Source organism: Budorcas taxicolor, chromosome 2 (genome assembly GCF_023091745.1).
Source record: "Budorcas taxicolor isolate Tak-1 chromosome 2, Takin1.1, whole genome shotgun sequence".
Lineage (NCBI taxonomy): Eukaryota > Metazoa > Chordata > Mammalia > Artiodactyla > Bovidae > Budorcas > Budorcas taxicolor.
The window spans coordinates 57963661-57989926 of NC_068911.1; the positions used below are offsets into that span (position 1 = coordinate 57963661).

The window sequence follows — 26266 nt, forward strand, 5'->3', positions numbered from 1 at the left end:
AAGAAGAGTTCCCGAAAAACATCTATTTCTGCTTCATTGACTGTGCCAAAGCTTTTGACTGTGTAAATCACAATAAACTCTGGAAAATTCTGAAAGAGAAGGGAATACCAGACCACCTGACCTGCCTCTTGAGAAACCTATATGCAGGTCAGGAAGCAACAGTTAGAACTGGACATGGACCAACAGACTGGTTCCAAATAGGAAAAGGAGTACGTCAAGGCTGTCTATTGTCACCCTGCTTATTTAACTTCTATGCAGAGTACATCATGAGAAACGCTGGACTAGAAGAAGCACAAGCTGAAATCAAGATTGCCGGGAGAAATATCAATAACCTCAGATATGCAGATGACACCACCCTTTTGGCAGAAAGTGAAGAGGAACTCAAAAGCCTCTTGATGAACGTGAAAGAGGAGAGTGAAAAAGTTGGCTTAAAGCTCAACATTCAGAAAACGAAGATCATGGCATCTGGTCCCATCACTTCATGGGAAATAGATGGGCAAACAGTGGAAACAGTGTCAGACTTTATTTTTCTAGGCTCCAAAATCACTGCAGATGATGATTGCAGCCATGAAATAAAAGACGCTTACTCCTTGGAAGGAAGGTTATGACCAACCTAGATAGCATATTGAAAAGCAGAGATATTACTTTGCCAGCATAGTCTAGTCAAGGCTGTGGTTTTTCCAGTAGTCATGTATGGATGTGAGAGTTGGACTGTGAAGAAAGCTGAGCTCGAAGAATTGATGCTTTTGAACTGTGGTGTTTGAGAAGACTCTTGAGAGTCCCTTGGACTGCAAGGAGATCCAACCAGTCCATTCTAAAGGAAATCAGTCCTGGGTGTTCATTGAAAGGGTTGATGCTGAAGCTGAAGCTCCAGTACTTTGGCCTTCTCATGCGAAGAGTTGACTCGTTGGAAAAGACCCTGATGCTGGGAGGGATTGGGGGCAGGAGGAGAAGGGGACAACAGAGGATGAGATGGCTGGATGGCATCACCGACTCGATGGACGTGAGTTTGAGTGAACTCCTGGAGTTGGTGATGGACAGGGAGGCCTGGCATGCTGCGATTCATGGGGTCACAAAGAGTCGGACACGACTGAGCGACCGAACTGACTAAACTGAGTGTTCTTATAAGGGTGACTCGAATTTAAACATTATGTATTTTTTCTTACTAAAGTGAGATTTCTCAGAAGTTTGTTAGTATGTTTCTTACTCTAGTTTTTATATTTTTTAGGTTGCAATGAATGTGTATGAATTATCATCAGCTGCTGGATTACCTTGTGAGATTGATCCTGCCTTGGTGGTAGCTCTTTCCTCACAAAAATCAGGTAAAATACATTAGTAAAATTATGTAGTAGTCCTATTAAATAACCAGGGCAACACAAATATAAATGTAATACTTACTGTTCAGGTGTCTGCTTTATATCAATGGGTTTTTTGGGGGTTTTTTTGGTAGTTGGAATATATCAGTGCAGAAAATACCAAGATCCTTGTCTCCTGGAGCTTAATGTTATAGCGCAGTCATCACAGAGATTAGATATTTAAGTCTTTAGACTGGATAAGGTTATTAAGCCCATTTGTTACGCAGAGGTGAAGAGGGTCAGAGTCTGAGTCCTGGGCCACTCTCAAGTTTAAGAGTTCAGGGAGAAGAGGAGGAACTACCAAAAGAGAAACTGAAACGGAAGGATCTGTAAAGGAAAAGAAAAACCAGGAAAGAATCACTTCCATTTGAGTGGAAAGGAAATGGTCAGCTGTGTAGAATTAATAGGTGTGACAAGAGCAGTGTCAGTGGAGTCCTAAAAGCAAAAAGCTTGTTAAAGAGGGCTGAAGAGAAAATAGGAGAAAAGAAATTAGAGAAAATGAGTATAAAACAACTCTCTTGCAGACTTTTACTGTATAAAGGGAAGCAAAGAAATAAAACTGTAGTAGCTAGAGGCAGAGTAAAATCAAAAGAAGAAAATTTTTCAGATGGGAAAATAAGTGTTTGTCTGCTGATGGAAATCATCTAATAGCTAGAAGCATTTTTATCTAGAAAAGGATGTCTTGGGAGTTCCCTGACAGTCTACTGGTTAGGAACTAAGATCCTACAAGCTGTGGCACAGCCAAAAAAAGAAACCCTAAGACATAAATTTTTTAAATGTATAAAAACTATGAAAGTTTATCCCATTTTAATTGGACTAGAGCTACTTACCATAGAAAGTCTGTGCATTATTCAGTTCAGTTCAGTCGCTCAGTCGTGTCTGACTCTTTGTGACCCCATGAATCGCAGCACGCCAGGCCTCCCTGTCCATCATCAACTCCCGGAGTTCACTCAAACTCACGTCCATCGAGTTGGTGATGCCATCCAGCCATCTCATCCTCTGTCGTCTCCTTCTCCTCCTGCCCCCAGTCCCTCCCAGCATCAGAGTCTTTTTCCAGTGAGTCAACTCTTCGCATGAGGTGGCCAAAGTACTGGAGATTCAGCTTTAGCATCAGTCCTTCCAATGAACACCCAGGGCTGATCTCCTTTAGAATGGACTGGTTGGATCTCCTTGCAGTCCAAGGGACTCTCAAGAGTCTTCTCCAACACCACAGTTCAAAAGCATCAGTTCTTCGGCACTCAGCTTTCTTCACAGTCCAACTCTCACATCCATACATGACCACTGGAAAAACCGTAGCCTTGACTATGGACCTTTGTTGGCAAAGTAATGTCTCTGCTTTTGAATATGCTGTCTAGGTTGGTCATAACTTTCCTTCCAAGGAGTAAGCGTCTTTTAATTTCATGGCTGCAGTCACCATCTGCAGTGATTTGGAGCCCCCAAAAATAAAGTCTTGACACTGTTTCCACTGTTTCCCCATCTATTTCCCATGAAGTGATGGGACCAGATGCCATGATCTTAGTTTTCTGAATGTTGAGCTTTAAGCCAACTTTTTCACTCTCTTTCACGTTCATCAAGAGGCTTTTGAGTTCCTCTTCACTTTCTGCCAAAAGGGTGGTGTCATCTGCATATCTGAGGTTATTGATATTTCTCCTGGCAATCTTGATTCCAGCTTGTGCTTCTTCTGTAATATTAAATATTTAAAATATTTTAAGATCAGCCCTTTAAAATGTATTACTCAGAATTCTCGTTTTTTTCACAAAGTAAAATGTTTCATCTGTTTCTGGTACTAAAATGCTTCCCCTACTTCCTTGGATGTAACATGGTGTTTGTCTAAGTTCATCAGTTCTGTTTTGATTTGACATTAGTTTTGTTTCATCACTTACGCAAAATGTTAATTATAATCACATGGATAATTATTGTGACTAGCTTGATTTGCCAGGGCTTTATTTTTTGTAATCAGCCAGGTTAAAAAAAATTTTATTGAAGTGTATATCATTGATTAACGGTGTTGTGCCAGTCTGCTGTACAGCAAAGTGACTCAGTTATACACATAAAATTCTTTTCCATTGTGATTTATCACAGGATATTGAGTATAATTCCCTGTGCTATGGTAAGACCTTGTTGTTTGAACGTGAAAGTGTTAGTTGCTCAGTCATGTCTGATTCTTTGAGACCCCATGTACTGTAGCCCGTCAGGCTCCTCTGTCCATGGAATTCTTCAGCAAGAATGCTGGAGTGGGTTGCCATTTCCTTCTCCAGGGGATCTTCCTGACCCCGGGATCGAACCTGGGTTTCCTGCATTGCAGGCAGATTCTTTACCGTTTAGCCACGAGGGAAGCCCATGCCATATTTTAGATTCCACATATACTATGTGGTATGTATTCCACATGATATCGTATGGTGCTTGTCTTTCTCTTTCTGGTTTCCTTCATTTAGTATGATAATTTCTAGTTGCTTCTATGTTGCTGCAGTTGGCATTGTTTTGTTCTTTTTTATGGCTGGGTAGTATTCCCTTCATCTATTGATGGATATCTTTATCCACTCATCTGTTGATGAACATTTGGATTGTTACCATGTTTTGGCTATTGTGAATAGTCATAATCAGCTAGATTTTTCAAATATATTCTGACTCTTGTCTTATGTTAAATTCTTTATTATATATAGTTAGTGGAGTGACTCGAAATTCTCAGGTATCAGATAAGTGAAATACCTAGATAACACACAATTTTAGTATATGGATACAATAAATGTTTTAGATGAATTATTTTACAATTAATAATTAAAACATTAGGACAGTGTTACTTATATTCATTTATGACTGGTTCCTCCTGTCTTCTAAAATGAAGAGGTTAGAAATCCAGTTTACTTTATACATTTATATATTTTTAATAGTAATTATCAGATCACATGTATATCTATTTTAGAAAAAAATTGAAGAGTTTTTTGGATGATTTGGCAGAGTAAGTTAGGAGATAATTTTCTATACTGAAACATAGAATTTTCCTATTAAATAATTTATTATTAGTTATCAAGTAGAAGATTTTAGGATTTCAGTTATTCTAAATAGATTTTTAGTCCTGTAACCTTACAGTTTAAAAAACAAAAAGGAAATTTTGCCTTACTGTTTTTTCAGACATCCTTGAAATATGCTTAACAACTTGATAACGGCTGATACTATTGTGTATTATTTCTATGCATTCTATATTTCTTGTAACAAAATCATAATCAGCTCTATAGAGACTCAGTAAAAGACATAAAATTTTAAAATGTGCTTTTTCCGATTTAGATCGTCAACTCTTAACTAATCTTGATGTTATTTGTAATTTTTCTGCCTTAGAAAACATAAGTCCAGAAGAAGAATATAAAATTGCCTGCCTCCTAATGGTGTTTGTGGCCGTTTCTTTGCCCACACTGGCCAGTAACGTGATGTCTCAGTATAGCCCTGCTATAGAAGGTAATAGTAGTTTAAAATTCTTTTGGCATTGGGAGAGTTATGAGTTTTGATATAGTAGGTACTTTTCAAGTAATTGTGTATTTTTTTTAACACAATAAGAAGTGGATTAAGTTTTGCTACTTACTAGATGTGTAATCTTAAGACTGAAGTTTTCTTTTTCTAAGCCCCAGTTTCACATACACGTATGAAGTGTGTTCATGTGAGCCTGTGGGTGCCTGCACATGTATGTGGCAGGGGATAGTGAAGGGACTATCCAACTCAGGATTATTTAAAGGATTGAATGGGGAAATTGTTCGTAAAGCAGCTAAGCTCTTAATAAGTTTCCAAGACAGTGTAAAACTGATGTATGGTTTCTTTTAGGGGTTTTTGAAAATGTGTCTGTTTAATACAGCAATGGTTGTTGCTCTCTTCTACACTATTTTTAAAGGCACTAGTTCTCATGAAAGTAAAAAGAAGCCAAGGCAGGTTATGCCTCAACTCTGTTTTTAATCATGCCACTATTTATGTAGATTATAAAGTCATTAAAGATTTTATATTTTGAAGTCACACAGAAACCACAAACCCTATATGCACTTTCTCAGGGCACTGCAACAACATACATTGCTTGGCCAAAGCCATCAACCAGATCGCTGCAGCTTTGTTTACAATTCACAAAGGAAGCATTGAAGATCGGCTTAAAGAATTTTTGGCGGTACGTATAATCAGGCAAAATTCATGACTTTTTTTTTTTTTTTTTAGAGAAAATTAAAAATCACAACTGTGGGTTGTAACAAAGTAAATTCTCTTAATTTATTCATTTTTGGAAGAAGAAACAGGTAAAGACAGGGTATTAAAATCAAGGAGCAATTAGATTAGCATTTTTCCCCTTTGGCTTAGCAGTCTCTTGTTTCTAGAGCTCTGCAATATGACTTTTTTCTGAGCTGATGTTTGGACTGCTCTAGAATTTTGCCTAAGAGTTTGAAAGAGAACAAAACAAAAGAAAGAAAGATTGAGGAGAAGAATGAATGTTCCCTCTAAAAGGATATATTTTATTTATTTCCATTTATTTGGAGAAAGTCTGTGAATGGAGACAAATTCAAAAATAAGAACACTACTCACTGCCAAAAGAAGGTAGTAATGCTGACTCTAGCCTCAGGAAGTATTGCTCTTAGTTTCTGTGGTAGTGTAGCTCTTTCTTTCCTTCATCAGCATACCTTTTCATGTTTTACTTAGAAGACACGCTTATATAAGAACACTAGAATATTTGCATCTTTCTAAGTTATAAATCCTGTTAGCTTTTAATAATTCTTTTTTTAATTTTTAAAGCAAATGTAGTACTAATTGGAGAATAAAATAACATCTATTTCAAAGAAAACAGTAATAAGAGTTAAAATTTTTCTTTTTCATTTCCTTCATTCAAGACCTAATGTCTTAATCTCACTGTAGTATTATTAACTCAAACTCAGTGTGAAATTTTCTTATTTGGCAATTAGGAAATATAGTTAATACAGATGTTGGGAAGAGAAAAAGGAATTTAAATTATTGTGTGTTTTTTTTTTTTTTTCTCACTTGTTCTAAAAAAATATCTGTTTTAAAGACCAGTAAGAATATTTGATTACTTTAGCCAAATATTTATTATTCCAATAATTATTATTGGAAATCATTCTAATAATTTTTCAGTATTATTTATTATCTTTGTGTCTGTTTATACCTTAATAGCTCTTAAATGTTGCTTGAAAGTATAGAACCTAAGCTCACCTTGTTATTGAAATGTGTTGCAAGTTGAAGCATACTGAAGATAAATACATGGTGAAAGTTTTATTTTAAAAAAACTTATTTACTTAAAATGTGTGTATACTTTTAAGCTTGCATCTTCCAGTCTACTGAAAATTGGCCAGGAGACAGATAAAACAACTACACGAAATAGAGAATCTGTTTATTTACTGCTAGATATGGTGAGTCTTACTTTAATTTTTGTTAATCACAAAAAGGTTCCAGTCATTCCTGATAGTATTTTCTTGGTATTTTAGTCATTAAATAGTAATAAGAGCTGATATACTTTTTTGACAATTTATATTCACTCCACCCAAGCCACACATTTCCTAATAATTGCTGAAAAGACTGCCGTGTGGTAAGGATATCAGAAAATGACAGAATGAATCACCTTTACCTGTAGAGTGTTCTTTTATAAATAGTTTTTCGACCTGTTGGGAAACACTCAAGCTTTATATTTTCCTAGTCTTCCTAGTTTCATCTCTTTCTAGTTTTCTGAATGTTCTGTTTTCTGACTCCATCTCACCCATCTAATAACATTTCCTATAACTTTCTGTGCCTAGTCAGTTCCTTCTTTTTACTACCATGAAGCCAGCTGTGCTTATTTCTGTAGTGTGATTGTTTCCTCACTTAGAATAATTTCCTTTATCTGCAGAGGTCTGTGTCTAGCCTAATAATGATTCCGCATACTTTGTAGCTCAGATTCTTTTTTTAGATAGACTTTGATTACTTTAGCCTACATTGATTTTTCTTCTCTTTTGAAAATTCTAGAATTTAAGCTTTCCACTTAATCATAGATGGTCTGAGGTTTGATTTGGCTTTTTAGCTTAATGTTGTGTTCCCACTTAGACTTGATGATATGGACTGCATTTTAAATAAATGGTATATTGTTGAGGGCAATACAAGTGCTTGGTATTTCTTGTTGATTAACTGATTTAATTGAGAAGTGGTGATTTAAAATGTTTTAGTGCATACACTATGGCACATTTACATTTCAGATTTTAAAGTAAAAGTAAAGTACTTTAAAAGTAAAAGTAAAAATTTATGTGTTCCCAGTAAGAGCAATATAAACTGATGCTTTATTCATTGTCAGTAAATGTTTCCATTGTAAGTAACTTGAATTAATACATTTTTGGAATTTTTCAGATTGTGCAGGAATCCCCATTCCTGACAATGGATCTTTTGGAATCTTGTTTTCCTTATGTCTTGCTGAGAAATGCATACCACGCTGTCTACAAGCAAAGTGTTACATCCTCTGCATAAAATACCTACTTATTGAAGACAAGCACGCATTTTTGTTGCCTCTGTTTTACCTGTAAACTGTGGAACTGTTTGACCTTAAGACCTGAAAAACAGTTTTGTGGATTATAAATTTCTTTCATATGGTTGTATTTTCTGATCATCAGTTTCTTAATACAGTTGTACTTCAGTATACTTGGTTGATTTAGGTCACACATTTACGGAATTCACTGAAATTATTCCAATAATTTTAGAATATCATTTGTTTGAAAAACATACATTCTCTATGTTTTTGATATTTGATGAAGAAAAAAACACCTTTGCTTGTTTATTTCTGAAAAATAATTGTATTTAGTGATTATTTTAGATAGTGATATTATAGCATTCATTGTGTGTAAATTATTTCATATAGGGAAGAGTTCTGACCTGTACCTATTATGGTTCTTATTGAAAACAAAACTGGATGTGCATTTCTGTGATGTTATGAATACATTTCTACTTTATTTTGAAACATTTGCCAAACTAATTACTGTAACACTGTATAACATTAAAAGTGTTCATGGACTGCTTAGCATTAGGAGCAGACTGTGTCCCCAAATTCTAAAACAGCAGCAAATGATGTTGCTTGTATAAAGCCTAATAATAATTTTTAGACTAATTTCCATGGTGCCCTGTTGGCATTAGCACTACCATTGTACCCTGCTGTATAATAAACAATCTTAGACATTTATCAACTGTTGATACAAATGTTAGTCCCTAACCACTTTTTATATGTTTTAAATTTTTGAAATTCAAGTGTACCTGCCGTAACAAAATAAACACTAGACTATCACATTTTGAATGATTTCTTTTTGGGATCCTCAGAAATTTATTCAGTAAAATGGAATTTTTTTTGTTTAAACTTAGTTTAAAATAAACTTTATTTTAGGTATATCTAAGTAGCACATTGATACTAGGTCACCTGTTATAAGATTTGCTTAAATGTTTTGAAAAATATTCCACTAGAAAAAATATTAAAATTAGAAAATAAAGTTGCATAACATTTTTTAAAAATTAAGAGCTAAAAGGAAACTTGTGTGCCATCAGCTTGGTAATTTTTATCAGTGAGAAAATGGACAGATTTATTTGAAAGATTGGGGGGAAAACAAAGAATGATCACAGAAATAGACTTTTTCTCATGAGCTGTGTATCTGGATATCATAGAGCTTCTGTTGTTCACAGCTTCTTATATATACACTGGTAACTTGTGTTAAGAGAAAAGAAAGCTACTGTGAACTTAGTTGTTTTTTGTAGTTCAGATACTGGAGTGGAATTGAAGTGCCACAAGACTATATTTCTATTTTGGGTATGGTTTCTCCAGTTTATATTTAAAGCAGGGAATAGTTGTCACTATCTGTTGAAAATTTCAGTGGTAAGGAATTTTTTAATGAAATAGTTTTAGACTTGAAATAACCTATACAGAGTAAACAGTTCAAAGTAAGATTAAATGCTGTTTGCTCTGAAATACTAGGATCCTAGAGCGGTAATAACTTTTCAGTAGTAATATCCTCAAAGGTAAAATAGGCATTTTGAGTATATACACTTCCATTGGGCTAGTATGTGGAAGGGTTAAGACATTATTTACCCCTCTTCAGGTGAAGAAAAGTCACTCTTCCATAGTCCTGTCAAGTTTATCTTGCCCCAGTTTTTTTCTCATATACCTAAACTGACTGACTAACTGGTGTACTGTGGGATTGTTCTTTGCAGAGAGTCTTTCTACGCCTCCCCCCAAACAAATTTTTAAATAAAGTTAAAAGTAGATTAACACTCCTATTTTTAACATCTTGTTTGTCTTAACTTTTCTTATTTTCTTCTGAATTTATACTGCAAACATGCTGTTTTTGTTGTTTTCTCTACAGTAATGTAATCATAACATATATACTTGCCTGTAATCTATTTATTTCACTCAAGTAGAAAAAGTCTGCTATTTGATATTCTTTTTAATGCCTCTTTGTATACCATAACTAGTTTAAAAGTTTCTTGTAGATGAACATTTAGGCAGATTTCTTCTTGTTCATTACAGGCATACCTTGGAGATATTGTTGATTCAGTTCCAGACCCCTACAGTAAAGTGCGTATCACAATAAAACAAGGCACATGAGTTTTTTTTATTTTCCAGTGCATATAAAAGTTATGTTTACACTACACTGTAGTATGTTAACTGTGAAATAATAGTATGTCTAAAAAAACACATACGTTAATTTAAAATGTTTCGTTGTTAAAATCATGCTAGCCATCATCTGACAATGCAGAGTTACTACCAACATTCAATTTATAAAAAATGCAGTATCTGCAAAGTGCAATAAAGGAAAGCGCAATAAAAGGAAGTATTCCTGTGTTATAAATAATATCTTGGTGAACTTGGGCTTTTATCTCCTTTGGCATAATTTCTTACAAATAAAATTGCTTGGTGGAAGGGTGTATACATTTTAAACATATTAAATTTCCCTCCAATGAGATTATATCAGTTTTACAATTATGTGTTTGACTATAATTTCCTCCTGTGGTACACTGTTGATACATAACAATTTTACTGTTGATGCATCTTTGCCTCTTTAAAAGATGAAACATAAATGTTTTAATTTGCATATCTTTGCTTATTAGTAAAGTGGAATATCTTTTTTAAGTTTATTTGTTGTTTTTATTTAATGGATTACTCATTTTCAAGTGGAATGTTCCAGATTTCTTTAAATGCTAATGGGACACATTTGCATGTTATTTTTGTGCATGTATTTAGAATTGAAAACACCTCCCAAACAATGTTAAGTGTAGTGATATGACTATTAAAATATAGTCCATAGTAATTAATGTTAGTATACAGCTACTTTGATTACTGAATTTTAATTGACCGTTAGGAGTATAAAGTATTTATTTCCAAATCCAAGTTAAGAACAGCATTGCTATAAAATGGTGTATCCCTGTTAATGAATGAAGGGACTTCCCTGGTGGTCCAGTGGTTAAGACTCCAGGCTGCAATGGGGGAGGCCTGGGATTCAAACCCCGGTCAGATAACTAGATCCCACATGATGCAACTACCATGTGCTGCAAAGAAGATTGAAGATCAGACCTGGCACAGCCAAATAAATAAAAGTAAATTTTTAAAAATGAAAAGATATCCAATTTAAGTATATAAACTACAGAGTTGATTGAAATTATGCCATGACACTAATTCCTTAATTCTAAATTTAAACTGTTATACAGGTGTATTGTAAGCTACACAGTAAGCTAATTCCAAAAGGTACTCTATATGTAGGAAACTATCTAAAAAATTTAACCTCATTTCTCAGATATGTCATTTTGAAAACTGTATGTTCTCAAGTAAAAACATCTACCAATCAATGACTGATTCATGTCATTGTATGGCAAAAACCACTACAATATTGTAAAGTAATTAGCCTCCAATTAAATAAATTTTTTAAAAATCTACCAATCAAAAGGTGAAAAGCTGTAAGTCTTTCCTTGCATTTCGTACTGATAGCCTGGTATACATACTTTAAAAAAAAATCACTTTCCCCATAAATTGATGTAGTTAATACCAACCTTTTAAATTACCAATAAAATAACCAATTAAATCACATTCTGTAAAGTTAACTTGTAAAGCTCTATATTTTAATGTGCTTGCTAAATTTGTGTTTCTATCATTATTCCGGCACAGACTTCATTTTTTGGAAAGTTCCCTTTTTACAGAATACTTTGGAACCTAGGTAAAGTGGCCATTTTCTTATTAAATATTCAGAGGAAATAGAAATCTACATCATATATTAAGTGTAATTAAGAAAGGAAATCACTCCTTAGCTGTCATTAATCCATCTTTATTTACTGTAATCACTACCTATTTTTTAGATAGAGCTAATGCAGGATTTCTGATCACAAAGTGTCCTCTATTCAGTCAGTTGGAGAGCACATGTCTGAACTGTTGAGGATGAAAGAGATTACCCCTGCCTTCCAGGATCTTAGAGTAAACTTTGTACTGGTTTAAGTCATAATTTAATCACCTGTTCTATTGTGCTAGTGTTGCCAGTTTCTTAAACCACCGCCCCCACCCCACCCCAAATAGTAAAATAGTAGATGCTCACTACCATAGGACTAGGGCTCTGGTATTTTTTCAGGAGAAAAAACCGTTGGAAGCTTAGAGTTAAGAGAAGATTGAGTCCAGAAAATTAAGTCAGAACCTGGCTTTATGGGTTATAAATGACACAATGCTATGGTGATCATTGTGAGAGTCTGATGCAGTTGAGTAAGTATTGGCTGATGCTGTGCTGTGCTCAGTCATGTCTGACTCTACGACCCCATGGACTGTAGCCCACTAGGCTCCTCTGTCCATGGGGATTCTCCAACCAAGAATACTGAAGTGGATTGCCATGCCCTCCTCTAGGGGATGTTCCCACCCAGGGATCAAACCAGGCTCTCCTGCACTGCGGGTTGGATTCTTTACCATCTGAACCATCAGAGAAGCCCAAGAATACTGGAGTGGGTAGCCTATCCCTTCTCTGCGGGATCTTCTCGACCCAGGAATCGAACCAAGGTCTCCTGCGTTGCAGGCAGATTCTTCTTTACCAGCTGCGCTGCCAGGGAAGCCCAAGTATTGGCCAGGTGAGAGATCAATGTAGTTTAAAGTAGCAATATCCTTACCAAGTCTGTGTTTCCTCAGTTATTAAAACAGTGAAAAGTGAAAGTGTTGGTTGCTCAGTCATGTCTGACTCTTTGTGACTCGATGAAAGGGGCTTGACGGGCATGGGTTGCAGAAAGTTGGATGTGACTGAGCAACTAACACTTTTTCACATTAAAGTAGTACCTTAGAGTTAAAATAAGGTGTTCCTTCCTTTCTGTTAGACTCCTGTTCCTTTTGTTTATTCAACTTATCTCTTAATTTTCCCTTCATTTTCTTTACAAGAGGTAACCATGGAACTTGACACACAGGCTTCCCATGACTTCCATCCTGGATTACCAGTTAGTCATTAGCACTCTTCCTAATCATTTTCTTTTCTGCTAATTAATTCATTCAGCAAATATATATAGATTCCTGGTTATAATAGCAAAATAAAGAAGTTTCCGCTTTACACTTAAGTTCTCATCTTAACGATGATGGACAGAAAAGGAGGAAACTTCTGATGGTGATAGGGAAATATACAGGATGATGAGCTGAGGATTGAAAGAGTTGCTTGGGGGCACCACTTTAGAAAGTGTCATTTGGGAACGCCTCTATAAAACCTGAAGGAAGAAAAGAAACCAGAAATGGACGGAACAGTGAAGGTAAAGCCCCAGAAGGCAAAAACAAACTTGGCATACATGAGAAGTAGAAGTATACCAATTAGTATTTCTGTCACAAGAGCAGCTTGACAGCCGAATTTGGCTAGCTAGAGCTTTTCTTTTCTCTGGTCTGCCTGTCTTGCTTTGTTCTTTGTCTGTATATTAAGAGTTTACAGATCCAATCAAGACAAGCAGGTTATAAAGAAGGAAATGAACTGAACTTACTGATGCTGTGTCATTGATAGGAGAATGATAAAGTCTATTGTATACCATCAGGTTTTCTAAGCCAACCTCAAGTTCTGTCAGACAGGGAACCATAATCTACTAGTTAATGTGCATGAAATCATGTCCACCTTTCTATTATAATGACTTGCCTCTGGGAGATTTCAGCTGTCTTATTTGTAAAGACTTGTGAATGAATAATCCTTAAAGTAGTATAACACATATATGTCCTTCATCCCTTTTTTATAGTCACTTGAGCATGAACCATCCTTTCATTTGATTGTCTTGGCCTGAATTTCAAAATAGACACCTTGCTTTCTTTTTTCTAAAAGTATATTATGACCTCTTTCTCCCCCCTTTGGGGAAAAGAATCAGTTTGAAATCTTAAATGTTTTAATCTTCAGTGAGAAATTATTTTTGAGTTATTTGGGCCCATTGAAAAATATTTATTGACTCTGCTCTTGTGTTATTTTCAGAGTGGAAAGTTGCTTTAAGTATATTAAATTGCATTCTTTCTTGTATGAGCTGAACTTTCTGTATCCATTGCTGTAGTTAACATTTCAAGCATGCCTAACTGAAATGTTGCATTTCAAAGAAAAGTTTTCAGCCTGTCATTCTGACCTGAAAATAACAAAATAGGATAAATTAGCAATCTAGTTAGGAACTTAGCCATAAAGGGCCATATCTCATTTATGATTAAGTGCACACACCTTGACCCTTATCTTTCTACTTCTTTCTTTGCAGAAGTAAGATGGATGGACAAGTTCTTGGTGTAGGTTCTGGTCAGCCTCTTACATGTGATTCACAAACCTGGAAAGCAAGTGAGCTGGAGATGGGACTGTATGGGGTATGCAACCTTGTTGATTGCCATGTCTTAACTGTGGTATATGGCTGAGTCACATTCATAGTACACATGTTGACCAAAAGGTCAGTAAATTGAGTCTTGAAATTAATATTTGGCAAAGTTCAGTTCAGCCGCTCAGTAGTGTCTTACTCTTTCCGACCCCATGAATTGCAGCATGCCAGGCCTCCCTGTCCATCACCAACTACCACAGTTCACTCAAACTCATGTCCATTGAGTTGGTGATGCCATCCAGCCATCTCATCCCCTGTCATCCCCTTCTCCTCCTGCCTCCAATCCCTCTCAGCATCAGAGACTTTTCCAATGAGTCAACTCTTCACATGAGGTGGCCAAAGTACTAGAGTTTCAGCTTTAGCATCAGTCCTTCCAAAGAACACTCAGGGCTGATCTTTAGAAAGAACTGGTTGGACCTCCTTGCAGTCCAAGAGACTCTCAAGAGTCTTCTCCAACACCACAATTCAAAAGCATCAATTCTTCAGTGCTCAGCTTTCTTCACAGTCCAACTCTCACATCCATACATGACCACTGGAAAAATCATAGCCTTAACTGAATGGACCTTTGTTGGCAAAGTAATGTCTCTGCTTTTGAATATGCTATCTAGGTTGGTCATAACTTTTCTTCCAAGGAGTAAGCATCTTTTAATTTCATGGCTGCAATCACCATCTGCAGTGATTTTGGAGCCCCCAAAAATAAAGTCTGACACTGTTTCCACTGTTTCCCCATCTATTTCCCATGAAGTGATGGGACCAGATGCCATGATCTTCGTTTTCTGAATGTTGAGCTTTAAGCCAACTTTTCCACTCTCCTCTTTCACTTTCATCAAGAGGCTTTTGAGTTCCTCTTCACTTTCTGCCATAAGGGTGGTGTCATCTGCATATCTGAGGTTATTGATATTTCTCCTGGCAATCTTGATTCCAGCTTGTGCTTCTTCCAGCCCAGCATTTCTCATGATGTACTCTGCATATAAGTTAAATAAGCAGGGTGACAATATACAGCCTTGACGTACTCCTTTTCCTATTTGGAACCAGTCTGTTGTTCCATGTCCAGTTCTAACTGTTGTTTCCTGACCTGCATATAGGTTTAATCTCTTTCAGAATTTTCCACAGTTTGTTGTGATCCACACAGTCAAAGGCTGTGGCATAGTCAATAAAGCAGAAATAGATGTTTTTCTGGAACTCTCTTCCTTTTTCCATGATCCAGTGGATGTTGGCAATTTGATCTCTGGTTTCTCTGCCTTTTTTAAAACCAGCTTGAACATCTGCAAGTTCACATTTCACGTATTACTGAAGCCTGGCTTGGAGAATTTTGAGCATTACTTTACTAGCATGTGAGATGAGTGCAATTGTGTGGTAGTTTGAGCACTCTTTGGCATTGCCTTTCTTTGGGATTGGAATGAAAACTGACCTTTTCCAGTCCTGTGGCCACTGAGTTTTCCAAATTTGCTGGCATATTGAGTGCAGCACTTTCACAGCTCTTCCAGGATTTGAAATAGCTCAACTGGAATTCCATCACCTCTTCTAGCTTTGTTTGTAGTGATGTTTTCTAAGGCCCACTTGACTTCATATTCCAGGATGTCTGGCTTTAGGTGAGTAATCACACCATCATAATATCTGGGTCGTGAAGATCTTTTTTGTACAGTTCTGTGTATTCTTGCCACCTCGTCTTAATGTCTTCTGCTTCTTTTAGGTCCAGACCATTTCTGTCCTTATCGAGCCCATCTTTGCATGACATGTTCCCTTGGTATCTCTAATTTTCTTGAAGAGATCTCTAGTCTTTCCCATTCTGTTGTTTTCCTCTATATCTTTACATTGATGGCTGAGGAAGGCTTTCTTATCTCTCCTTGCTATTCTTTGGAACTCTGCATTCAGATGCTTACTTATATCTTTCCTTTCCTCCTCTGCTTTTCGCTTCTCTTCTTTTCACAGCTATTTGTAAGGCCTCCTCAGACAGCCATTTTGCTTTTTTGCATTTCTTTTCCATGGGGGATGGTCTTGATCCCTGTCTCCTGTACACTGTCACTAACCTCTGTCCATAGTTCATCAGGCACTCTATCTATCAGATCTAGTCCTTGAAATCTATTTCTCACTTCCACTGTATAGTCATAAGGGATTAGATTTAGGTCATACCTGAATGGTCTAGTGGTTTTCCCTACTTCCTTCAATTTAAGTCTGAATTTGGCAATAAGGAGTTCATGATCTGAGCCACAGTCAGCTCCCAGTCCTGTTTTTGCTGACTGTATAGAGCTTCTCCATCTTTGGCTGCAAAGAATATAATCAATCTGATTTTGGTGTTGACCACCTGGTTCTGTCCATGTGTAGAGTCTTCTCTTGTGTTGTTGGAAGAGGGTGTTTGCTATGCCCAGTGCATTCTCTTGGCAAAACTCTATTAGTGTTTGCCCTGCTTCATTCCGCATTCCAAGGCCAAGTTTGCATGTTACTCCAGGTGTTTCTTGACTTCCTACTTTTGCATTCCAGTCCCCTATAATGAAAAGGACATCTCTTTTGGGTGTTAGTTCTAAAAGGTCTTGTAGGTCTTCATAGAAGCATTCAAATTCAGCTGCTTAAGCGTTACTGGTTGGGGCATAGACTTGGATTACCGTGATATTGAATGGTTTGCCTTGGAAACGAACAGAGATCATTCTGTCGTTTTTGAGATTGCATCCAAGTACTGCATTTCGGACTCTTTTGTTCATCTGTGCGCTATTGGATAACATTTTTAAAAACAAACCTGAAATATGGTGCCATGTTTATTTTTTCCAATGTTTTTTGCATGGATTTATTGCATCATACATTTGATTGAGAAAACAATGGTCAGTAAATGTAGGTTCTAGCAATGTGGCAATGAAGTGATTGGCTGTCAAGATAAAAGTATGGCTTCTGAATTTCAAGTTATATATCATTTTTAGTTGCATGCATATTCATACCAATTTCAGCATCTTCTCTGTAGTAACAAGGGGATCCTTACAGCAAGTATCATGTAAGAAATACTTCATTCTAAAGGCAAATTCATGCTTAAACTGATGGATAGAATTCAACATGTAAAGCACACAGTAAGATTTTCACTCCAAGTTACATCTAAAATATTTATTTGAAAGAGAACATTCATGGAGAAGGCAATGGCACCCCACTCCAGTACTCTTGCCTGGAAAATCCCATGGATGGAGGAGCCTGGTAGGCTGCAGTCCGTGGGGTCGCACAGAGTCGCACACGACTGAGCGACTTCACTTTCACTTTTCACTTTCATGTACTAGAGAAGGAAATGGCAACCCACTCCAGTGTTCTTGCCTGGAGAATCCCAGGGATGGGGGAGCCTCGTGGGCTGCCGTCTATGGGATCGCACAGAGTCAGACACGACTGAAGCGACTTAGCAGTAGCAGCAGAGTGGGTATGTGGGGCTCTTTCAGGGACCACAGAGAGGGTGGGGGGAAGAGTTTGCAGTGCCCAGGTACCCTGGAATCCCCAGTAATGGTGCTTCAGTGAGCCCCTGAGTTCCAGTGGGAGAGTCGGGTCCCCTCCTGTCTCCCCGCTCTCTCCCTCACTTACATCTTTGTGGACAATAAATCAATACGCACACACACAAAAAAGAGAACATTCAATGATTAATTATAAATTGAGATGCCATGCTAATTAAGTATGACTATAACCTTGTGTAATTAATTACATAGTCATTGATTCTACACAAGCTCTGGGTGCCAGAAAGCACACTGAAGTAGTCGTTCAGCTGTTAAACTTTGCCAAGGCTGAGGGTGGAGCAGATAATGTACAAGTTCTGAGGCAGAAGCTGAACTTTAGTTTATTCCTAGTTCTTACCTTCAATCATAAATATACAAGGGTCCTTGTGTGCAGCTGAAGCAAGGCCCAGCTGGCAAAACTTGAGGTGGGAGCCAAGAGAAAATTTGACCTTAACTCTTAATAGGGGCTTTGTCCAAACTAAAATCTTTGGCTAGGGTAATCGAGAGCTAATGTTTACTGAGAGATCCCCATTTACCAGATACTGCAGTATAAGTTTTATCTAATTTAATCCTCTAAGTGTCATTCATTTTGTTCTCACAGTATCCTTACGTGATGATTATTCTCATTTACCAGTGTGGAAACAGAAGCTCAGGGAAGGTAAGTAACCTGACCGACTCACACTGCAAGGAAGTAGCAGGGCCAGGATTTAAATCTGGCCCAGAGCTGTACTCTTATTTTTGCATTGTCTCTCATATGTGAGTGGGTTTTTTTTTTTAATCCGAAAGTATTTAAATCTTCACTAATTTAACTGCAGCTCAAGGAGCAGAAGAATAACCCTTACTCAGTGCTTACATTGTGTCACTCTCAACGCTAGGTGTTTTCATGTTCTTTAGTTATCTCATTTGGTCTCCAAAACCAAATTACTCAGTAGGGATTATTTTCTGAATTTTCATAAACAAATGGAAAGCTGTCTCACAGCTTTAAATCCCTGGCCCCAGTGTCACAAAATTATTTGGGTGACAGCACTAATAATTAAAATTATTTAGTGATGGCTGTTGGATTTCTCGCCTATTTGTTGTTCAGTCTCTCAGTCTTGTCTGACTCTGCAACCCATGGACTGCAGCACGCCAGGCTTCCCTGTCCTTCACCATCTCCCAGAGTTTGCTCAAACTCATGTCCACTGAGTCAGTGATGCCGTCCAACCATCTCATCCTCTGTCGTCCCCCTCTCTTCCTGCCTTCAATCTTACCCAGCATCAGGGTCTTTTCCAGTGAGTCAGCTCTTCCAATCAGGTGGCCAGAGTATTGGAGCTTCAGCTTCAGCATCAGTGCTTCGAATGAATATTCAGGGTTGATTTCCTTTAGGATTAACTTGCTGTCCAAGGGACTCTCAAGAGTCTTCTTCAGCACCACAATCAAAGGCATCAGCTCTTGCCTCTGCTTCTGCTATATTGTGCACTTTGCCAAAACAGTGAAAACCATTTTTTTGGGTAAAGAACAGTGAGCTTGTTCTTCCTGACACTTTCTGTCCTTCATGACAGAGTTTACCTCTACGCTTTCTCTCTGATCCTTCTTAGTTTAATCTCTACCAACCCTAATTTCTTTCCTAGTCTGTCTTCATGCTCCCCTGTCTCTCCAATATGTAATAGATAGTATGTCATACTTACCGATTTTGAAACTACTCATTTTCATTTTGAGGCTCAAAATCACATAGTATTTATACTTTCTATGTTAAGAGAAATTATATTTTAGTGAATTTGTGATGCTAACCCAACTATTGACGTGAGATCCTACCTTGGAATATTCAGCATTTAGTCTAGTATTACACTTAGTGTAGGGAACTCTGTAAATGTAACTGATTAAATGATTCTGCATGTATGAAAGATGACCTTATCTTCAAAATAATAGCTAATATAGTACTCGAATGAAAAATATGGCAGTGGTTATAATAAAGGAGCATTTTAGTCTTTTTACCTAGATAGAGCCTTAGAAGTTAGCTACCTTAAACTACTCAAGGGTTAAGTAATTATACCAAAGCTGCATAGAAAAAGACTGGAACTAGGATACTGTCTTCTTGATCCTTGGTACCGTGCTCTTTGTGCTGTGTGATATTGCTTCATGTAGTCTTAATCATAATGAGCATTCACTGGTTCTTGGTAGGATTTTGGGAGTTGATGTCTGAAGTATGATACCATATCATTAAATTAAGGGATTTGAATCCAGCTCTCACTTATAGATGAATTGCTTGACTCTTCTGATTTTGTATCCTTAAATGTAGAATGGGGTTAGTAACTATTCTAAGAGCTGTTGTGAGAGTTAAACAAGATTATGTGTATAAATCAATGACATTGGAGCCTGCCACACAGGAATTCAGTTAATAGTGGTTATTTCTCTGATATTATTAGGCTATTTGGTTTTGCTTCTTATAAAATTGCCTTCTGAGAGTTCACTTTTTTAGGAATAGTATAACGTCACAATTTACATTCATGAGAATGGATGTTTTTGTGTCAGGCTAAATTCTAGCTCCGGTTTGAAAGTCATTACATTGTCTTAAACGGGAAAAAAATTTCTCAGTCTGCTCTGCACTGTGATACTCTCTGCTGTATTTTTGTACACTGCACACAGCAGATGTAAAGCTTGTCTTTTCAAATATCGTTGCAACATCTAGAACAATTTCAACAATTGCCCATTGAAAGCCTCTGTATTTTTCTTCATGTTGTTTATGTCTGTCTCATATTCATCACCTCCCTTTCCTTAGCATGCCGTCCTCTCTTTCTAACCTTGTAGGTGCCTTTATTACTTGCTTACTTGATTACTTAATCACATTGTATTTGTTACATGCCTGTGTCTTCTTCAATTCTGGGAAAGCCTTAAGGTCCGGGTCCATGTTTATTTCATCTTTCAGTTTAGTCATACCCCCAACCCTGCCTAGCCTTCAGAAAATATGCTGTCAGATAGAAAAGACTGATGGCTAGACAGATACTACAGAAGTCCATTGCTAATGATACTCTTTGCTTTATGATGGGCGCACGTAGTTTTTTTTCTCTTTATTCTTATGGAGGAGCACGGCATTATTAGTTCCAGTAGGTGGGGGTTTCTAGCACCCAGAGCAGAGGTAGCTCAATGGTGACACAAAAAGTGGTTTCTGTGATTTCTCCTAATGAGGTGATTCACCTGTCCAGAGTATCTGGGGGAGAATGTGAGGAATCTGATCTTCTTATATAAATAGGCATAAGAGTGGGAGCACTGGCAGAATATCAAAAAGGTGTTCCATGTTGTAGGAAAAAAAAATTTTTTTTTTTTAAATTTAGAAATTAAGTAAAATTCCAAGGACAAAGGGGTTACCCAGGTGGCGCTTGTGGTAGAGAACCTGCCTGTCAGTGCAGGAGATGTAAGAAACACGGGTTCAATCCCTGGGTCAGAAGATCCCCCGGACAAGGGCATGGCAACCCACTCCAGTATTCTTGCCTGAAGAATCCCATGGACAGAGGAGTCTGGTGGGCTATAGTTCTGTGGTCATACAGAGTCAGACATGACTGAAGTGGCTTAGCACGCACACACCAAGGACAAAGAAGAGGGACCACCAGAGAAATTACAGAGTGACTGCTCAGGTCACTGTCCTGAAATAGAGAAATGATCCTTTCACTGTGGTGACTGACCTCTAGCTAGAGTCAGTACTTCATAAAAGGGGCAGGAGCTTTGAGACACTTAATTGTAATCTTATCCCTTTTCAGAAATACCTCCCGTACTCAAGCTGGCCTGATGGTCTTCTCATGTCACTATGCACAAGGATTAGTAGACCTTGAAATGTTATCCTATCAGTATAACTTCACATCTAGTCTCAAGATTGCACTGGCAATTAATTCCCTTGGCAACTGATCACACAGTGAGGACCGACCAGGCTCATTTGCTTCCAAGACAGCCAAATACCCTTGAAAAATAAATGCCTCTGCTGCCGGAGGTCACAGCACCCAGAAAGTGTTTAGAGGAAGCAGCTGCTGACCTCTCCAGTGAGTTCTGCTATTCTTGTCATTTCAGAGCCTAAGTCCAACGGTTGCTGGCAATACCATGACTTCCATCTGAAAGACCACACCACTCAATATATTTTCTTCTGGAAAAAGAGTCTACTCATTGACTCTGCAGAATGTGACAGTGGGAAGATAGTTGTGATGTTTTAAGAACAGCTTCTAGTCCCTCAGGCTATGCTAGTAAATCTCTGGTAGGAATTCTGCTTTGCTTCATAAATTAACCTCATTGATCCACTGAGGTGAAGTTCATGAAAAGTTTATGCAGGGTGAACCCTCGTAATGAGTTTAATTCTCTCTGATGTGAGAAGAAGGAGACACCTTAAAAAGTACTTGTATTCCTAAGGGGTGGGGTGGGGAGCACGAGTACAATGGAGCAAGTCTCTGCCAGTTAAATGTATCCGTGGAGGAACATGGCTGGTGATGCTAGGCTACAGGGAGCTGATGGTAGTGCCCGCCTGCGTCCTGAACCGGAGGCTGTCATAGCTCTCTGAGGGGCATCTGTAGTGGGCTTCTTTCCCCCTGTTCCTTGGCGGAGCGCAGCCTCTGTCTAACTGCTGTGTTTCCTTCCCCCTTCCGAGCAGTACTCACCAGGAGAGGGGGATACAATCTAGGCGGTCCAGCTGAGGTGGAATTCTGGGGCGTTGACCAGAGGTCTCCATTGCTAGGATTGGAGCCCGCCAAAACTGCGGCTCTACGAACTCTGGGAGAGCTGGTGGAAGAGCAGTGGCTGCTGCAGGAACTTCACCTGGCCCTGGATTGGGCAGTAAGGCGGCTTCCAGTCCTGGTGGAGCACTGGGAGGCAGGCGGGTCATTATCCAGTATGGGGGAGGGGTCAAGTCATCCCTGTCCAAATCCTGTAGAATTTCCTGTTTCATCATCAGTCAATTTTTGTGCCATTAATATTTTTCCCTTTCCCTTCTGAATACAGAACCTTGTCCAAGTAGGAGGCTCTTGAGCTACCCTAGCCATGAGTCAGTATATGGATATTGATCCAGGTGTCCTGGTTCTTCTGTGACTACTGTATAGACTGCTTCCACTATTTTTAAGTTCATGGTGTTCTCTGGTGGCCATCCTACTTCCAGAGAGGGCCATTCGACCTCACAGAGCAGTGGAGGCAGTGAGGCTTCATCTTCACCCCAGAGTCTCCTCCAAATCCCTTCTTTAAATGTTTAATCCTGCACTCCAATACAGTTGCCTTAGATTCACTTCCCCCCATCTTGCTTACCTTCTCAGACCTTCTTCTACTTTTCCTTTTCGTTCTGTCTACGAAGTTCTCAGTTCCCTATATACTTCTGATATTTCCATTCAATGACACTTAAATTGCCATGCTGCCTCCTTCCTAATTGGGGTGAGAAGAGCCTTACCTGCCAGATCCCAGAGGGAGAAGGGGGATCGGTGTGTCTTCACCTGCCTGTCAGCACAGCCGAACCAGAACACGTGATCCAAGCCTGTTTCTACCTTAACTTTTAAAGTCCATTCTGCCTTGGTGGGCTTATTCAGGTGCGGATGAAAATAAAGATGGATTAAATATCCCACGTCCCAGGCCATCTCCGGAAAAGCCAATTCATACTCACTTACGTATCCCCTCTCTCTAGCCTGACAATTCCAAGGGGGTCAAGAATTTCATAGCAGATGGGACACCTCCTTGGGGAGGGCAGGATATGAGCACACTAAAACCAAGTTTCTTCTCCTAAAAATCCCCTGGCAATTGCTTGGTAATAATCTTCCCCAAGATGGCATGGACACCACGTCCTCAATGACCTTCACAAATTTCCTTCCTAAGCCCTAACAACAAACTCGTCAACCTGTGTACCAAGTAATCGTTGCCACCTGCCTATTCCAGGCTCCTGTGGGTCTGTGCCCCTTCTAATCCCTCCCTGGAGAGGTGGTCAGGCCCCCTCTTCCACCTTGCCAGGTGGGTTCCTCCTCACCTGAGCACTCAGTTCCCCTGCTGCCATCCATTACCTGCTAACATGAAAGGTCCGGGCATTGAGAAGCAGAATCCTTCCAGAAGGGCCAGACGCCTTTCCCCTTCTAGAAGATTCGAGCCGCAAGGCCTCAGAGTAGTCCCAAATTGGACTTGTCTCCTCAAGTGAGGAGTTTCCTGGCCCATGTACCAAATGTGGTAGCCACGCCTTCTGGGGAACAAACTCACTCAGAAGGACAATGCAGATAGTGGAGTGCAGTTTATTACACCGGCGGGCCCAAGGCAATGTCTCCTCTTGGCCAAGGACCCTGACCAGTTTTTCTGAAAACCTTATATACTCTAAGTGTACATGCCCAAACCCACCTTCCCCAGCTCCCTGAAACTAGTCTGAACAAAGGAAAAATAAAGATACAATCAAAGTTAACCCGTGATTCATATCCCTCAAGCCTAGGTAGTTAACAGTGGACAATTATCAATAGGCCTGTGGTCATACCCCATTAACCATAATAGAATGTAGGATTCTATTCGGTTACACAGATAATTAGGGTATTCTTTTAGGCAGCAGAGAGTCTAGGTCTGAACCCTGGGGCTCTTCCATCCAGGGGGCCTAGTTTTCCAGTTGGTATGTCGTTTCCATAGATACTGGGCATCTAGCTCAAAGTCCACCCAAGTCCAGCCCAAGATGGAGTTTTGCCCTCAGGATGGAGCCTGTTCTGTCTGTTTCCTCCTTCATTCCCCTCTCTTGATGCTCTTGACTCATAATGTGAGCATCATTCATAGGGATATATTGCACCCTGACTCTCTGACCTCCAATTTGGGAGAACGACATCAACCTTTGTGTTACAAAGTTCATAATACATTGTGAAATAAAGGGTCCACAAAGCAAAACTATCAAGGCAACTATAACAATGGTAAATATAGTTTTCCACCAAACACCCTTCACCCATGATAGGACCGTAGTCCAGAACGGAAGTTCATCATCCGACATAACTTTTACCTGACTTTTCATGTCATCTAAGACCAAGTGACGAAGTGAAGTCGCTCAGTCATGTCCGACTATTTGCGACCCCATGGACTGTAGCCTACTATGCTCATCCATAGGATTTTCCAGGCAAGAGTACTGGAGTGGATTGCCATTTCATTTTCCAGAGGACCTTCCCAACCCAGGGATCGAACCCGGGTCTCCTGCATTGTAGGCAGACGCTTTACCATCTGAGCCACATCTAGGATGGCTGATATGTAGCCAGATAAATCAGGAATATATACATAACATCCAACATTAATTATAGCATAGGTCCCTTGTTGTACTGACACTATGGTTAGTCTCAAGATGATACCAGCAAGTCCTTGTAGCAGCAGTTGATTGTAGAGCTTCATCGCTTTTTCTTCTTTAAGATGATCTTGGTTTCTTGGGGATCGGTGGCGTCCTTTTGTATAGTCCACTTGGCGTCCTCTGGGTCTGTGTGGTATGCTCCCTTCACCCTCAGGTGGTGGATCCGGGGAGTGACACCTGCAACTTTAACTGCAGTGGGGCTGGAGAAGGCAATGGCACCCCACTCCAGTACTCTTGCCTGGAAAATCCCGTGGACGGAGGAGCCTGGTAGGCTGCAGTCCATGGGGTCGTGAAGAGTTGGACACGACTGAGTCACTACACTTTCACTTTTATGCATTGAAGAAGGAAATGGCAACCCACTCCAGTGTTCTTGCCTGGAGAATCCCAGGGACGGGGGAGCCTGGTGGGCTGCCGTCTATGGGGTCGCAAGAGTCGGACACGACTGAAGTGACAGCAGCAGCAGCAGCAGGTCTGTTTAGAACAACAGTATATGGGCCCTTCCAATGTGGGGCCAAGGAGTCATGTTTCCAGTCCTTGACCACACCTGATGCCTGGGCACAAATTCGTGAATCTGTTCCCCAAGTGGTAATGGCACCCTTTCTTGTACAAACTTCGTTACCTGATTTATTACCTTACCCAGTTGTTTCACTGCTGTGAAATCGCATCTCCCCTTACCTGAGGCAAATTTGTTGACACCTGTTTTATGATGTGAGTGGGCCTCCCATACCCAATTTTGTATGGAGAAGAGCCATGGGACTGTGGGGTCATCCTGAGTCTGAGCAGAGTCGTTGGAAACAAGTCCACCCAGGAACAGTCAGTCTCTAAGATCCACTTGGAGAGTGTCTCTTTAAGTGTCCAGCTGGTTTTTTCCACCATCCCAGAACTCTGGGGCCTATATGCTGTATGTAATTTCCACTTGATGTTTAAAGTTTTGCTTACTTGTTATACTAACTCAGCTATGAAAGCGGGGCCATTGTCCGATCCAATGCTGGTAGGAAATCCAAATCTGGGAACTGTCTCCCTAAGCAGGCACCAGGCTACTTTTGATGCTCTTTCCATCCGGGTAGGAAAAGCTTCTACCCGTCCCGAGAACGTGTATACCATGACCAGCAGGTAATGGTAGTGTCAGTGAGGTTTCACTTCAGTGACGTCCACTTCCAGGTGTTCAAAGGGCAGCGTGCCTTTTACCCAAATCCCTGGAGGTTTTTGTCTGTGCCAAGAGGCAGCATTGACCTGTGAGCAGGCAGTGCAGTTCTGAGATTTTGTCCTGCATAGGGAAGAGAGGCTTGGCACCAAGAAATATTTTCATTTTAGCTCTTCCAGTTTATCATGGCCTATTTGGGTCTCTTGGTGTG

General features: G+C 39.2%; 1 protein-coding gene across 1 annotated transcript in view; it reads left to right on the forward strand.

Moving 5' to 3' along the window:
• The window catches only part of NCKAP1 (NCK associated protein 1), a 108789-nt gene extending 100782 nt beyond the window's left edge, over positions 1 to 8007 (forward strand). Inside the window, exons 27-31 of the mRNA XM_052655660.1 lie at positions 1229 to 1322; positions 4692 to 4808; positions 5390 to 5499; positions 6653 to 6742; positions 7707 to 8007. Coding sequence (XP_052511620.1) covers positions 1229 to 1322; positions 4692 to 4808; positions 5390 to 5499; positions 6653 to 6742; positions 7707 to 7823 — 528 coding nt within the window. The 3' untranslated portion in view covers positions 7824 to 8007. The remainder of the gene's footprint in view (positions 1 to 1228; positions 1323 to 4691; positions 4809 to 5389; positions 5500 to 6652; positions 6743 to 7706) is intronic.
• The last annotated feature ends 18259 nt before the right edge of the window (positions 8008 to 26266 follow it).